Consider the following 15567-nt stretch of genomic DNA (forward strand, 5'->3'; position numbering starts at 1 on the left):
TTGACGCCGCCCAAACTCGGCAGCAGACACAATCTGAATTCGCCGCGCGGCCGGCGTGCCCCCGCTGTGGACCGGGCCGCCAGCCGAGCGGGCCGGCAGAGTTGGGTACCTACGCCCGGCTAAGTTCGACAGTCGTTCGGGGCTGACAAAGCGCCCGTAGAACACGGAGCGATCGGAGAGCCAAGTTGGCCGCCGCGGCTGTCACTCCGGCTGGCGTAGGTAGGGGAGAGGGACAGGATCAAGAAAGAGAAAGGAGGCTATCGTACAGACCATTCACAGATTAATTGTTCCGCTTTTACTGGTCGACTGACTCCACCTTTCACTTTGACCTAAACCTCACACCAACCCCTTCTCATCCCTACAGCCCCCGTCTTCCAGCCCCGAATAACCGACACCGCGACCCACCCCGCCAGTTTCCTGCCATCCCTCCCTCTCTCCCAATCCGGATGAACCTTTAATAACGCGTCTCCGCCCGTCAGCCACGGCCGGCCGCCCGTGGGGCGCCGGAGCTGCTGAGACGGCCCGACGTCAATTAAACCCATCTGCCTAACTAATCCCGCCGCCCTAAGACGCTCTCAGACGCAGCCGAGCAGCCACAAAACACGGCTGTAGAACGTGCGCCTGCATGTGACATCCATCACGAAAAGACAGTGTGTAGAAAGAGCTATTTATTGACTCTTGCCACCAACATGTACCGTCAACATCGCTGTATGAAATCTCGCACATGAGTATGGATCTAGTGTACAAATTCATATAAACAGGCAGTTCAGAAGGCACTCACAATGAAGAACTCTCACTCGCTCTCACATATCCGCCCATACACGGGCGTAAGGCACACATACACCACAACGCACGACTCTATGTCAATAAATATCACGTTGTACTACTTGGGTCCAGTTGTGGCACGGGATGGGTCACACAACGGGGCGGGGCGGGGGGGGGGGGAGGTTCTGAGAGGCGGCGCCCTGCCGGAGGGGAGGGGAGGGCACTCTAGCTGCGGTCAGCAGGTCACAGGAGAGGTCCGGAGGCCGGTCAGCTCACGGGGAGACCTCCGTGAGAACCGGCTGGTTCGGGAGCGGCCAGACGGTCGGCTCTGAGAGATGTGACCCCAACAGGGAACAGGAACAGGCCCGCCGGCCCCGGCGGAGGGGGAGTCCTCACCCGACCACGGCGGTCGGCCGGGAGACCGACCCACCAACACGACACTAATAAATACACAGCATCTCAACAACACTTTGAACTCGCAACGCACAGAGGCAAACGCATTTCTGAACACGATATTAACATGTCAAACACTTCGATAAAACAACTTTTACAGTTGAAAAGTTCATTAAAAAACTGCTTGAGCTAAAAGGCAACCAATTTTCACAAGTCGCCTTAACGATAAGGCACCTGTCAAAAACTGATCGAGTTCTAACCGCTCTGACGCGTAAAACCGGTCACAAGAAGGAGACGCCCGCCGTCACACAACTCGACAACCTCGGCTGGCGGCTCAGACCATAATCTCTGGAGATCCTCCACCAACAAATGCACGGGGCGGATCACCGGCTCTGCTGACCTCGCCACCTTGATTTATCCTTACCGGACAAATCTAGCCACCACTGGGTGTCAGACGACAAAGCCGAACGCTGGGTGCCGCACCAAGCCCAACTCCGAGTCTCCAAGACGGCACCAGCGTAGCGTCGACTCGGCAGAGAACCACCCACGCCCGCCGTCCGTCCGTTGGCACACGGTCAGGCACTGTTTGAGCTGGGATCACAGCGAACGCCATCACGGCAGCCCGTGCCGCTACCTGCCACTCAGCCGGTGGCGCTGCGCTTCGATACCTGTCGATAAACAACGGCCCGTCAGCGCAGCGCGAGAGACACCCCGCCCGCCCCGCGCGCCGGCCGCGCGTCGGGTCCAACTTGGACAATTCGAGTCAGCGAGAAAACTATTAAAGTGCAGTTGTAAAAACAGTCGCCGATGTTGTATTGTTCGAGTTTCTGAGGACCGCAGATTGGTAGAGCTTCCCGCAAATACAACTGTCAGCAGAGCTTGTTCAAAACATGAAATAGGAACTTGTGAGAGAACACATATTGCGCGTCCACAAACGAGCTGGTTATGGCTCAAGTAGAGATAGCGATGTGGTAATGTGAACCTTTTTCTACTCTACTTACTGGCACAGAGTATTGGCTAGCGGTGGTAGCGTGAGCGTCCCAGTCGGGGGAGAGTAAGGAAGGGGCAGCTGCATGGTAGAGCGAACAGTACTGTCAGGGAGAGTAGGGTAGAGGCCGGAGAGCGGCGCACGGCCACTGATGATCCGACTATTGGCGCTGATGGTTCCGGGGAGGCCGGCCAAGGCTGACCGACCGACGAGGGAAGCTCAGCTTCGCAGCATACTTAGGTGACCTCTACTAATGTCTCGACTCTGTTCAATTATCCTACCCTCTTCACATTCTACTATATATTCGGAAGAAATACAAATCGTGGTATTTTTTAAATTTATGTTTCTTGCTGTCTCGAGAAAGTGCGCTAAAAGTGATAAAAGTGTCTCGGGAAAGTGCACAGGACACAGTCAGTTGACTCCGTTACTCAACCTAGACTCTACCATCGCAGTGTTGACTCCTCTCCTCTCCCCACCCCAAACCAAACCCCAAACCTTCCTCCTCCCCTACCCCACCCAAACTCACTGTCTTTCCGGCGGAGGATGCGCCGTCTCCTCTCGACCGTGTCGCCTCCTCCGGTGTATTTGTTATTGTTGAGCACGGCTCCGCTGGCGGCTCCGGAGGCGGACGAGTCGCTCGGGCCGCCGCCCGAGGCTGGCCCCTCGGCGCCCACCGGGTCACAGCACGGCGGCACCGGGATGGCTACCGGCACCGCTCCGAACGAGGTCTCCGAGATGGCCGACGACTGTGGGGAGAGGAGGGGGGGGGGGGTCAGTGGGTGGTATGGAGGGAGAAGTGGATGGTAAAGTGGGGTCATGAAGGAAAGGACACTTAGTATGATGCGATTGGGAGCTCAAGGCCGCAGGACCTACGGTGGATCATTCACGTTGCACAAGTAATAAAGAGACCAGAAACGCAAAATCATAGCTTGTTACATCCCAGGCAGGTTCATTATTTATGTCAGACACACAAAACAACTGAGCCAAAACTTGTCACGACTGCTGGTGAACAAACACAAATAAGTGCCAACACCAGCCAGCAAACAACCTCTCCTCTATCTCTCTGATAATTGAATAGCACGTAGGGTCCGATTCGCCCCCATTCAGGTGCCGTCGGCGGCGCTACAGGCGGACAACTAACGAGCCATACCATCCGACCCCACCCGTCCATCCGTCCGGCCCGGCGGCTCGGCAGGGGTACCGCCGTCACATCCGAACACCGCCGGGGGCAACTGGGTCAGAGCTGACCGGCGGACGGAGGCGGGGAGTGACCTCGAACCATTACAGCCGACCAGACATAGGACAGTCCAGCATTCTGACTTTAACCCCTCCCTCCCATGACAGGGCAGAGGAACGAGGAGCATGGAACGCCCCGACAGTCCCAACACTCTGACTCTACCCCTCCCCTGCCTGGCAGGCAAGAGAATCTAGGAACGACGTGAACATGGAACGTCCCCGACATCCGCCAGTCACCCCCAGTAATTAGAGGGCCCCTCCTGACCGCCCCAGTAACCCTCAGAGACACCAGGCAGATCATATTCACCGGGTCCACCGATAATCAGCCCCGACCGCAGCCGGCGGCGTCTGATGCGGCTATATCTGGGACAGAGGCCCGCCACGGGCCGGAGCCGCCGGAAGGATCACAGCACGACATACAGACTTCCGACCCGCGCGGCGGCTATATCGAGTCGTAATGCGATGACGATAATGATGATGGTTGAGATTTAGAGCGTCCGATTGCTGAGGCTATTGAAACCGATGAACTGATGTGTAGTTTGTTAAACCCACACACCGTTCACCACCCCTCCGCTCGACTGCCGCGGGCCCTGCTGTAGATTATGACGAATTGCTCCGCCGACCACCGGTGGTAGTTTTGTGGATTATGACTGATTGCTCCACTGGTCACTGGTACTCGGCCGGTGGGAGGTGTTATACGACTCCCCGCCAATATCGGCCTCGCCAGCCGCCGCTCACTCCGGATATTGTAAGCCGCCAATAACTCTCCCAGAGAGGATATGTTGATGTCACTGACCGGTGGAGAGAGGGGAGGGGGTCGGTGGGCAGAGGAGGGGAGATCGTGGAGGGAAGAGGAATCAGACAGGAGTGGTGGTGGAGTCAGCTGACGACCAGACCAGTGGAGATTCGTCACCGTCCACCGATTCGGCCAGACACCTCCATGAATGCTACAGAATGCAGACAAACCGGAGCGCCGCAGAATGTTAGCGCTGCTTCAGTCCCGAACGATAGGCAAATAAGCCTTCGTGCTAACATGTAACAAACGTGTAAAAACTCGTGATAAAACAGAGTAAGCCCTAGTCCTAATAGCGGAACAGCCATGCACAAAAACTGCTAATAAAACATCCGAGCATTGGCGAGGCATCATAGGGCTTTGCCCAGAGAAGCCCCAGTGTCACGGGGTATTTGTACCGACCAGGCAGGATGTGACTGCTAATAGACGACGGAAAAAAGAGGACGAAAAAGGCATACATTCCTGGGAACTATCGGCTAAAAACAGCACTTCTTTTCTAGGGAAAGAACAAAGTTTTCACGCTCGCAGATAATTCTACACTGTTTGTCTCTCTAGACTATATAACGATACTTTGCTACTACTTTTCGGAAAGCCAATAATATACACATTGTAACGTCCAGCTATGTAAATCCGAAATATGCAAACCAATCACATTTATACCTGGACATAAAACGCCACCGAGACGCAGCAGTCCATAAATTGTCGACGATCGCCGCAGTCTGGGCGGCGCGATGACGTAAAAGTGCACTGCCGCTCCAAAATAGACTTCCACTGTGAAGAATACTCGCGACCATTACCTTTCCGGTCACGTGCTGTGACGTCACGCCGTCCCAAAAATACGGCCGGCGGCGACGGGCGCAGCTCAGTTCCCGGGTCATGCATGCCTAAGTATTGCGGCGCCACGCGCGGTGTCGTATCTGTCACCGGAGGGACAAAACGGGTCCTGGCGGCGACAGAGTGGCCCCCGCTGGACCGGTTACGAGACAGGCGTGCTGCAACACCGGAACTGGACACTTCGGTTCACCACCCGGGTAGAGTAGGCCCTCTGCCCAGAGTAACCGTTTCGATAACATTTTATGTAAAGATTTTCATGCTACTGGTGGGACAGCGGGACAGTCAGGGAAAGCGGGATAGTGGGAGCAATGGTAGTAGCGAGGAGCCGTGGCTCGACCCATCGACAAGCGAGCGACATAGAGCCATCGCTCAGCCCGGCGAGGGAGGCTGCCGAGATATCTCACACCTCCGCTCCACCGACCGCGCAAAGGAGCTGTATTTATAGAGCGGGAAACTCCCCGACCGATATAGAGCCGAGACAAAGGCGTCAGGTTTATATCCCACACTTCATAAACACTGGAGCTATCATCAAGGCCATCAAACACTCAGTCGGTAACTACTCTGAGCTTCCATCGCAGCCAACTGTAGCGAGCTAGCTCAATTGACGACGTCAATGAACTTCTCATTCAACATTATCTGTTCAAAGTTAATGAGCCCAAGTTCCGCACGCCCGAAGTTGGCCGATTCTCCGATACAAATCGGTCTACTCTGTCGACTGCCGGGGACTGGTTCAGCCACCCACAGACGGACTCTGGGCAGTATTTCACACGATCCGCTCCATGCTCTCAGGGCCGGCTTCCACTGACCTCTCTGTATCTAGTTCTGTCTGTCCCCCATTTCTCAGGGCAGGCCATCTCTGGCTCACTCCCTGTTCTAGGGAGAACAGCTGCTGAATAGTGGACCTCGTAATTACAGTCCGTTTGAACCAGAGCGGCTGACCTAGACCCAAGGCCATACAGCCCAGACCTACCCTCTGTCTGACGGGTAGCAGCGAACATCTACCTACACTCTGTTTAAAAGGCAGCGACGGACCCTACTCACCCTCTGCTTAAAAGGCAGCGGCGGCGGCGGCGGCGTGGCCGGCTGTTCGGGCTGCTGCAGCGGCGTCACGGCCAGCTCGGCGTCCGATCCTGTATAGGAAGCCTGTCTGCGCAGTGGCGCCACTGACAGCTCCCGGTCGGAGACTGTGAAGGGCTGCTGCTGCTGCAGGTGCATCGTCTGTGAGGTGTCGCCGAACTTGGCCTCATCTGCGGGAGAGAGATGGGTGTCAGTGTGTCAGGGGAATGTCAGCAGTGTCAGAAGTGACGACGGGGTGTTAGTGTCAGTGCGCAATCCACGCGTAAATGTCAAAGTGTCATCAGTGTCAGTGTCGGTGTCAAACGAGTGCCAGTGTCAATGGACTCCTGGATCAGAAGCGCTCTCGATCACGACCACACGTGCTAAAAGCTGGAAGTCAGGCGAGAAAGGCGTCAGATGGTAAAAAGACACAGGCGACAAGGCACGAACCAAGGCCATATAACCGCACGAACTCTGAGATGACACTAGCGATGGCGCCACTATGCCACAAACAGCACACCATTACGTAACCGCGACGCCGATTTTGAGCACGTTTTACATGCTTACAAGTACATTGAGTACATCAGTACAAGAGATGATGTTCGACAAGCGATCCTATCGGCTGAAGCCGCTGCTAACGCCGCCAGTTCGTGATGTTGATGACTCATCCTCACAGCTTAGAGCACGTCACCCAGGTTTCACAAATTCCAAACCAACCAGTCATGGTCTACCTGTTCCCTCCCTCATCCCACGTCTCTATCTTGACACACATTCTCCTTCCGTCTTACAGAATCCCCCTCCCGCCCCAGAGACGGCGGAGGGCGGTCAGCGGCCCGGCAACGATCCTACCGCCGCGGCCCCCCGGCCCGCACGCCACCCGGCCATCAGGGGTGTGCCGGGAGAGTCGGGCGGACAGGTGATCAGGTCTGAGAATGACCGGTGGACGAGCAAGAGACCTTGGGCCGCGTACGGCGAGATGGCAGCTGGGCCGACAGTCTAGCTAGCAAGTTAGTGTGAAACGGAACACACATTGACGATTGTAAACCAACGCCGATAACAAAGAACAGGCGTTTCCGCTGTTCCTTTCCGATATTTCTTACCAGGCCCTGGCAGGTCACTCACTCTACTGACTTGCTCTACATATTATTCCTCACTAATTCTTCTACCCCTTAACACTGTCCTGCGACTGTCCCCTCTCTTATTTCCTCTCCTAGCTCCCGCATCCCACCCTCCTCCCTACCTCCACCCCACCTTCCAGGTCTGATGAACACCCCACCCCCACCCCAGCTCCTGCACCTACGGGCGTACAGCCGGCTCCATGCCGCGCCATAGCGGACCGACGACGCGTGAACCCGGCCAACGAATGGCCACCCGACACCGAATGACAAACGCTCCCGCTCTACAACATGGAAATGGACCGGCCGACAGCCGGCGGCAATATTATTCAGATGGTCTCCTCCGAGAATTCTGCGTATTCAAGGTGTTGGACGTCGGGAGCGTTGAACTACGAAATTAAGATCCGGCAGCGACAGTAAGGATAAATATTAACCACTGTGAACATAAGCGAAGCACCATTTTTTGTCGTTCACCATACGTTGATTCACGTACAAATATCTCATACCCTCATAGACTCTTCATTTACACATTGATTTTCGCAATCACTCTCGTGGGACACAATTCCAACGAATTCCATCTAATCTGGTAGGTTTCACAGCGTGCCTGAGCGAGAGCTGACCAGTTCACTGCCCCGAATCTCCCTCTCAGGTCACCCACCCTGCCCTCCTCCCTCCTCCCTCCTCTCTCCCCGGGGGGACACTTCAGGGCGCCGCGAGCACATCCGTTTGACGAAGCGCCGTGTCTGGCGTGGCGGGCGGGCCGCCGGGCAGTTCTGAGCACCGCCCACCGACCGCTCTGGCAGAGCTACCTCGGCGCGGCTCGGCGGTCTAACTCCGTCCGAGGCTCGCAGACTTCATGGAACCTCAGCCCAGCCTGTGGCGGCGGATCGGCCGAACTGAGTCGCCTCTGAGGACCCGGGGAGGCCGGTTTGGACCGAGACGCAGCCCGCACCGGGATCGAGCACGTGCGCCGCTGAGGTCGGTTTTGGACGCATACCGGCCAAGAGCGGGTAAGAATTCTGTCGCCGGGTAGCGCTGGTTGCATCGACCGTGTGCTGGGTATATCTTTGACAGAGTTCGAGAGAAGGCCCGTGGCTGGCCTGAACCGGCGGTCGGTCAAGCTCGGCCGTTCGTCAGCCGTCTGCCCGGTCAGCATTACGTCAGTGTAGGACGTCAGCGCCGCCAGAGCGACGTCAGCAGCTGACGTCTGTGTTTGACGTCAGTGTCATCAGATCTGCCGTCGAGTCACCCGACACCGACCAAAGTTCGCCTCATTTCACGGTCGGTCATATCCACAGTCTGCCGGCTGACGCCTCTGGTTTTAAGGTGCTGCACAATTACTACACACTACACAGGCATGGAACAGTATCCCTTTCTCCACCGCGCGGCCTAGCCTGTCCTAGGCACGGTAATCTGAACCTCCTTCCATTCTCTGACATACCCTGCCTTAGGAAAGGAAACTTGGCACTCCTTCCACCTATCTCGCCTTCTGTCTGTTGAGTTGAACCTCTCCTTCAATCTTCAGACATACCCTGTCCCCTGTCCAGTTACCCTGCTTATCTCCTCACCATCACTCTCGCCTCCTGTTCCCGCCACCTCTCCCCCTATTTCCGCCCCTCTCGACCTCAGTTCGCTCGCCCAGTCCGCCGTCTCCCAGACATCTCTCTCCGGGTCGCCGGGTCACAATCCATCAGCGGCGCCCGACCGAAGTCTTATCGTCACTGGCGGCCCGGCGGCGACAAGAAGTGAATTGATGAGCGCCGCCGCGACACGTACGCTCCTGTCCGCGTCCGCGGGCCGTCCGACGCCGGCTGGCGCCGCTCCACTGGGGAAGCGTCCGCCCGCCGCTCCGCCCGCCACCCGGCCCGCGATAAGCCCGCCTCACCCCAGGGACTCGATACCACCACGGCGGTCGCTGAAATTTGAGGGCCGGTGCTCGTTCATTTTCCGGACAGAGCCCCAAAAGAATCTCATTAACACTTCATTAGCCATCGATTTGGAGGCGCTCTCCGCGCCGGGTTTTGGTAACCAGGAGGAGATCTATTTTAGAGCGGTGTGCTTTGTTTCTTTTGAGGAGGAAGAGGAGCCGGTTCCGCGGAACACGGCGGCCGCGGAGTTAAATGGCGAGGGAACCATAACGGCGTCATAAAAGGCTCGTTACCGAGCTAATGTATGGCCGCGCGGTATAACAGTCGCCCGAAACGCTTCGTCCCAATTCATTTTAATGAAAACTCTCACAGTACCCGAATCCACCCAGGCATACAGACCACACAAATCCACTGATGACAAATCAATAACCCGGTGGATATTCCGCCGCCACCACCGGGCGGTACTCGGCGCCGGCCATTCCGCCCTCGCTCGCGGCGCGGCTGGGTCCCCGGTCGGCCGTCCGCTCCGACCGTCTGCTCGGCCCATTACCGGCGCGCTCCACGGCGTTCTTCATGGCCGTCCGAACGACTCACACAGGCGCCGTTTGCCACTCGGACGGGGCATTTGTCCAGCGAAAGGCTCAGACAGGTGGCGTCTCTCCGGGCCCGGAGGAAGGGAGGACTTACGGCCGCTGCCCGCGGGGTCTCTGGCACCTCCTCGGCGGTTACGGGGGTCTCTCATGGACGAATGACTGACGCCTGAGAGGGCTGTTTAGCTATCTGACCGCCGACCGGACTATCTGACTGAACCGGCGCCTGGCCGAGTTCTCTAACCGGAGTCTGACCCGGATATCTAACCAAGATGAACGATCGCGAACATCTGACTGTTCTATAAGAACGAGCGTCTGAGAGAGCTAATCATCAATGTATCGCCTTTTTCTTGCATGTTTTTTCCACTTATCACCCAGAAGAACTACCCCGAACACCACCCTGCAGCAAGCTCTTCCCCCGTGAACGTATCCCCCTGCAACCTCTTCCCTCACTGACCGTGTTTGGCTCCTGCTCTCGATCTGCAGTAGTAGATGAGCGCAAACAGTAGCGCTAGGAGCAGCAGCAGGCCGAGCACACCTCCCACGATGGCGTACAGTCTGACCCGAGACCGACCCACGCCGCGCGTGGTGACGATCGGTACAGTGTGACCGCCGCCCGGCGACTCGGTGGTCGGCGCGTCCGGAGAGTCTGAAGGGAAGCATGGAGGTCAGAAAGGGGTTAGAGAGAGGGTGAGAGAGGTTAGGATGATGTTTTGGTTTCAGGGAGGAACGTACGGCGCTGGTCATTGGTGACCAGGGTTTTGAGGTCAGTGAGGGCAGGAAAGGGGTGAACTATGGAGCATACAGAGGTCAGCAGCTATAAGACATTCTCAAGAAACGCAGAGGTAGCTGACGTGTTACATTAGACCAGTGACAAGCACAGAGCTCAACTAGGAAGTCATGCAGATCAGCTGAGGCCTAAGAGGTGAACGGAGAATATCAGAAGTCAAAGACAAAGGTTTCGCCGAGGAGAAAAGAGGACAGAACCTCACTCACCCTCGGTTCGCTCGGTGATGATCTGTGAGAAGGCGGACACGCCGCCCTCCAGGTTGAAGGCCTGCAGCTTGATGTCGTACGTGGTGCTCGGCAGGAGCGGGGTCAGAGTGTGCTCCTTGGTGGCCTCACCGAGCACAGTGACCTGGGGGTCAAAGGTCAGATGTCAGTAACAGGTCAGAGGACACTTGATGTCACAGGGCAGCGCAACAGGTCAGAGGACATGTCAGTGACCCTGACATAGGCAGAGTGACAGCTTAGGCTTACCTGGGATCTTACGTTAGAGTCACTAGCCAGGGGTCAAGGTCACAGGTGTCATGGTCTCAGCTGGTGTCAGGGTCATAGCTCTCAGGGTCACAAATTCCCAGTCGCTGACACGGTTCTCGCCCCGGAAGCTATCATCCCTATCCTCACCCAGTCATCGCCACCCCGGCGGAGATCGACTCAGTGATCCGCCGACGGGCGACTATTCAATCTGCCGCCGGGTGATCAGCCGACTCTGAGCCGATCCGAGGGGTAATGGCGACACGCCGGGTCAAAGGCAGCCCGCCGGCGGCTCATAGCCCGTTCATCCGCCCGCTTAGCTGTCTGCTGACAGTCCGTCTGTGAGTCTGTCTGTCAGTCCGACCGTCCGTCCGTCCGTCTTACAGTCTGTCTGTCGCCCGTCTATTTGCTTGCTTGTCTGTCTACAGATAATCCATGACTATAGTAGATACGGAACAGCACAGTGCACACACAGGCAGCACACAAAGCACACACCGGCATAGCACACACCACCCTTGCAGCACAAAGCCTCTGCAACACACCAGCATACCAATGCAGCAGTCACCACAGTCAGCCGCAGTCACCGCCGGCAGGTCGACAGTCCCGGCAGCAGCCGCGGGCCGTTCGCCGGCTGACATTTGACCGTAGTGGAAATGTCACCGGCTCACCGCCCGTCGGCCGGCTGATGCCAGCCCGGCCAATCGTCATGGCACCGGCGCGGCGGAGCGAGGAACGCGAGACCCGGGCGGAGCACATCAAACGTCACGTGTCGCTTCATGACATTGATGTAGCGATATAGCCGTGCTCAGGTAGTAGTCATTTGCAATGCAAGCTGACCTGTATGTATAACAGACATATCCGCTTCGCTTTTTAAAAAATCTCCGTGAAGTACTTCCGCTTTCAACATTTCAGACGCTGAGCTCATTCACTCTGACCGTAGGCATATCCATGAAGCTCTCCAATCACCTTATGTCGATCCTGGGCCGCCAGTGACTCGTCCATTGGACGGATCTGAGGGGCGTCTCTCGCCCATCGGCGGCAGCGCAGCCCAGTTGGCACGGACTCGCCATTACCACATCGGAGAGCCGTCATCAGCCGCCAATGCCGCCGTCCGTCCGCCGGGCGGGGGCGGGGGCGGGGGCGGGGGCGGGGCGGGGGCGCCACACCATTACCGGCCGGCACGCGGCGCGTGACACCCCCTCTCTCCCCCTCTTCCCTCCCCTGATCGGCCCCCCAGCGGCTGGATGCGATCCCGTGCCGTTTTTTGCCGATAGGATAGACACGGGCCGACGCGCCGGCCGCCGCGGACGCGCCACATTCGTTACATCCGCGCCGCATCGGTCACGTCGGCGCCGGGGAGGGGGGAGGGGAGGGGCAGGCGATGGCCGCTGTTTTGCCACATCGCCGCCGGCCGCGCGAATTGAATGACAGTAATATGATTGTACTGAGAGAGAGGTCAACAAAGTAAAAACGGCCAATTTTCCGACCAATGACGGCTGCTATTTTACCGCTCAACACGAGCGCAACAAAGAACTGACAAAAAACTAGACCAACTAGACGACGACTAGCCGCTCGACAATTACGAGACCAACCATTCAGTCTATAGCTCAGACAGGCCCGGTACCTGTGGAACTCTCAGGGGTGGCGACAGCCTCCCATCCCAGCGGCACACGGCTGGCACCGTCCTGACCGTCCAGCGACCTCTGAGTGACCCCACGGCCCGTCCGCGCCGCCACGAACCCCGGAAACCCAGCGGCACGTCCCAACACGGCACGGCACGGCGGCCCAGAGCACGGCCGGCCGACCGGTCTGGCCGCCTGAAAGGCCTGGTGGCGAGGCGTCTGATCTCAAAGGTAATGGTATGATCAGATGGAGTTCATCCTAGGTCTCTGGGTTGCTGACGAACGGTCAAAGTCAAAACAGGAAATAACCGGACTGAAGCCCATCACAGGTTGCCGTCCACTGGCATTAGATCAGTCCAATCTGCCGTTTTCCCAGCCTGTTGCCCACAATGCCCAGTCTAGTCAGCCGGCTCTCCAGTCAGCAATTTAGTCCAGTCAGCCGTCCGGTCTCGTCTGCCTCACTCAGTCTAGTCTGTCGTTCCGTCTAGTCTGCCTCACAGTCTAGTCTGCGTCCCGGCGGGCCGGGCTCGGTCTAGTCTGCGTCACAGTCTAGTCTGCGTCCCGGCGAGTCTGCGTCACAGTCTAGTCTGCGTCACAGTCTAGTCTGCGTCCCGGCGGGCCAGCGGCGGCGGTGGTTTATCGCACCATGAGGCTCGAATACGGCCTCCGCTGGCGACACACAGCCCTTTACCAGAGAAATACGGCGGCATTCGACCGGCCGCGCCCGCCTCATGGCTATGTAACAAGGAGCCAACGACGCCGCCAACCTGGCGACCCGGCGGCGACCGTAACCACAGTGGCGGTAACTGAACGGTAACCGAACTACGCCCATAACCAGAACGGTTACCGAACGGCGTGCAGTGACCAGAACGGTAACCAAACCGAGCGCAGTAACCAGAGGGGTAACCGAACGGCGGCAGTTACCGAACGGAGTGCGGTAGCCAAATTGGTAGCCGAGCCGCGCACAATAACGAATGAGACCGGTAACCAAATCACGCACAATTGCGAAGTGAAATATGAGACCACACTCCTCGATATTCACACTTCAAAATTACCCCTCCACTTGGCAATTGCAAAACATCGCTGCAGACACAATTTAGTAACCAAACTGTAAGCCGTAACTACACTTCGGTAGCCGGTACTTAAAACTGTAACAAAAGCTGACAGGCAAAACATCCTGCCCCATCCCTCCCCGGAGCGATTTTAGCAGCGCCACCGGCCGTGAGTGGACGGCGCTGCGGCTGGTCAGACTCGCCGACACCTCACCGCCGCACTTCGCTGCACTTTGGCGTAAAGTTCACCAGCGATTAAGCGCCTGCGAGGAGCGCGCCGATGCTCTCAAAGTCCAAGTCGTCGCACAACTTGGCGCCTTGTTCGCGCCCACTCTGTCGGTCGGTAGGGCCCTTCTCGCGGTAAGTACACCCCTCCCCAATGTCTGCCTCTCCTCCTCCCCCCTCTCTCTCTCTCTCTCTCTCTCTCTCTCTCTCTCTCTCTCTCTCTCTCTCTCTCTCTCGTTCCGCTCCTCTCACCTTTGAGTACTCTCCCGCCATGGTGGTGTCTCGGAAGAAGATGAAGTAGCCCTCTATCGGAGCCGCCTGAAGACTGTACTTCCAAGAGAACTGGATGGCGTTGGGACTGCGCGGACTGTGGGACACAATCACGGGCGCGCCAGGCGGCTTGGCCTTCTTACGCATACGAGTCATCTTGACCTTGCGCGAGTTGGGGCCGTGCTTGTTGTCCTTGTTCTCATAGACAGCTAGCACGCGGAATCTGCCGATGAAGAGAGAGTGGGTGAGCAGGGGTAGAGCGGGAGGGGAGGGCAGAGGGGGCGAGTGACGGGGACAGAGAGAACAGAGCGGCCCAGTCAGCAGCGGACGTATTCGGGTCAATTGCCGCGGCCACTGCCATCCCCAGGGATGGGCATTGATTGCCGTCTCAGCAAATTACTGCCGAGGAAGCAATCAAGGTCAATGACAGCGGTCCCAGTGAGTCCATTGATCACCGGGCGCGCCGGCAGCCGGCCGTTTGAATCACACGGCTCGTTAGGTCCATATGCGGGCTCCCAGTTCGGATTGGTGACGGCGCGGCTCCGCTGGGAGCGGCAGTGATCAGACGGCCGGCTGGGCCACCGGTGCAGACATCAAACAGCGCCGGGCGGCGGCATCAGCGATCAACCAGAACTGGATGGGGAGCGGGCATATAACGGCCGAATGTTGGAGTATGGAACATCGTTATTGCAATTTGTAAATGTGATCGGGAGAATTTAGGCTAGCTTTGTGTTGATAGTACCTAGCGAGTGACTGCGAGTAATTACATTGAACATCCTCAATCACACTAAACATGGGATGCTTCCACCTGCTTCGAAATGAACACATTGCCATCCAATAGGCGAGTGACGCCAAGCCAAAAGATGGCATAGGCGGAAAACAAATTACACTTCCATTACATTCCCCATTCTTCCCTTCTCCACACTCACTTGTATTTGGCGCCGACCTCCAGTCCGTCCACCTCAAAGGATCGCGCGGTGCCGGGTACGTCGGCGTCGTGCGTCTGCCAGTCGTGTCGGCGCCGCGGCGCCCGCCGGTACTGGATCTTGAAGAACAGGATCGAGAGGCCGTCGTTCTCCGGCACGTCCCATTTGAGCATCACCGAACTCTCCGAGATAGGGTAGACGCTGGGCGCTGACGGCGGCACCATTAGCTCTGTGGGCGGGAGGGGTGGGTCAGTTAGATGGGGTAGACGCTGGGTGCTGACGGCGGCACCATCAGCTCTGCGGGAGGGAGGGAGGGGGGGGGGGGGGGTCATTCAGTATAGAGCGGGGCACCGAAAGGACACAGAGGCGGCCTCTGTGAGGCCAAAGTAAAAACACAATGAAAATAGTGAAAACAGATAGCACTGAGACAAGCGCCACACTGTTTGGTCCATGAGTGCCCCCCAGTCTAACCCCGTGTCTGCTCTTGTTGCAATTTCTCCCTCCTCCGTTCTCGATTTAATCCCCCGTTTCACTCTTTTTTTTTTGTTTTGCTCCCTCCCCTGCTCATACCCCTCCC

General features: G+C 57.4%; 1 protein-coding gene across 2 annotated transcripts in view; it reads right to left on the reverse strand.

Moving 5' to 3' along the window:
* Positions 1 to 655: 655 nt before the first annotated feature.
* Positions 656 to 15567, reverse strand: part of LOC122364396 (interference hedgehog-like) — a 54463-nt gene continuing 39551 nt past the window's right edge. For both annotated transcript variants that reach the window (XM_043334719.1, XM_043334718.1), the window contains exons 11-17: positions 14994 to 15219; positions 14047 to 14287; positions 10635 to 10776; positions 10096 to 10287; positions 6051 to 6256; positions 2673 to 2892; positions 656 to 1826 (exon numbers count right to left, since the gene is read on the reverse strand). In XM_043334719.1, the coding sequence (XP_043190654.1) occupies positions 1789 to 1826; positions 2673 to 2892; positions 6051 to 6256; positions 10096 to 10287; positions 10635 to 10776; positions 14047 to 14287; positions 14994 to 15219 (1265 nt within the window). In that variant the 3' untranslated portion in view covers positions 656 to 1788. The remainder of the gene's footprint in view (positions 1827 to 2672; positions 2893 to 6050; positions 6257 to 10095; positions 10288 to 10634; positions 10777 to 14046; positions 14288 to 14993; positions 15220 to 15567) is intronic.

This window comes from Amphibalanus amphitrite, unplaced genomic scaffold, assembly GCF_019059575.1.
Source record: "Amphibalanus amphitrite isolate SeventyFive unplaced genomic scaffold, NRLGWU_Aamphi_draft 000674F_arrow, whole genome shotgun sequence".
Lineage (NCBI taxonomy): Eukaryota > Metazoa > Arthropoda > Thecostraca > Balanomorpha > Balanidae > Amphibalanus > Amphibalanus amphitrite.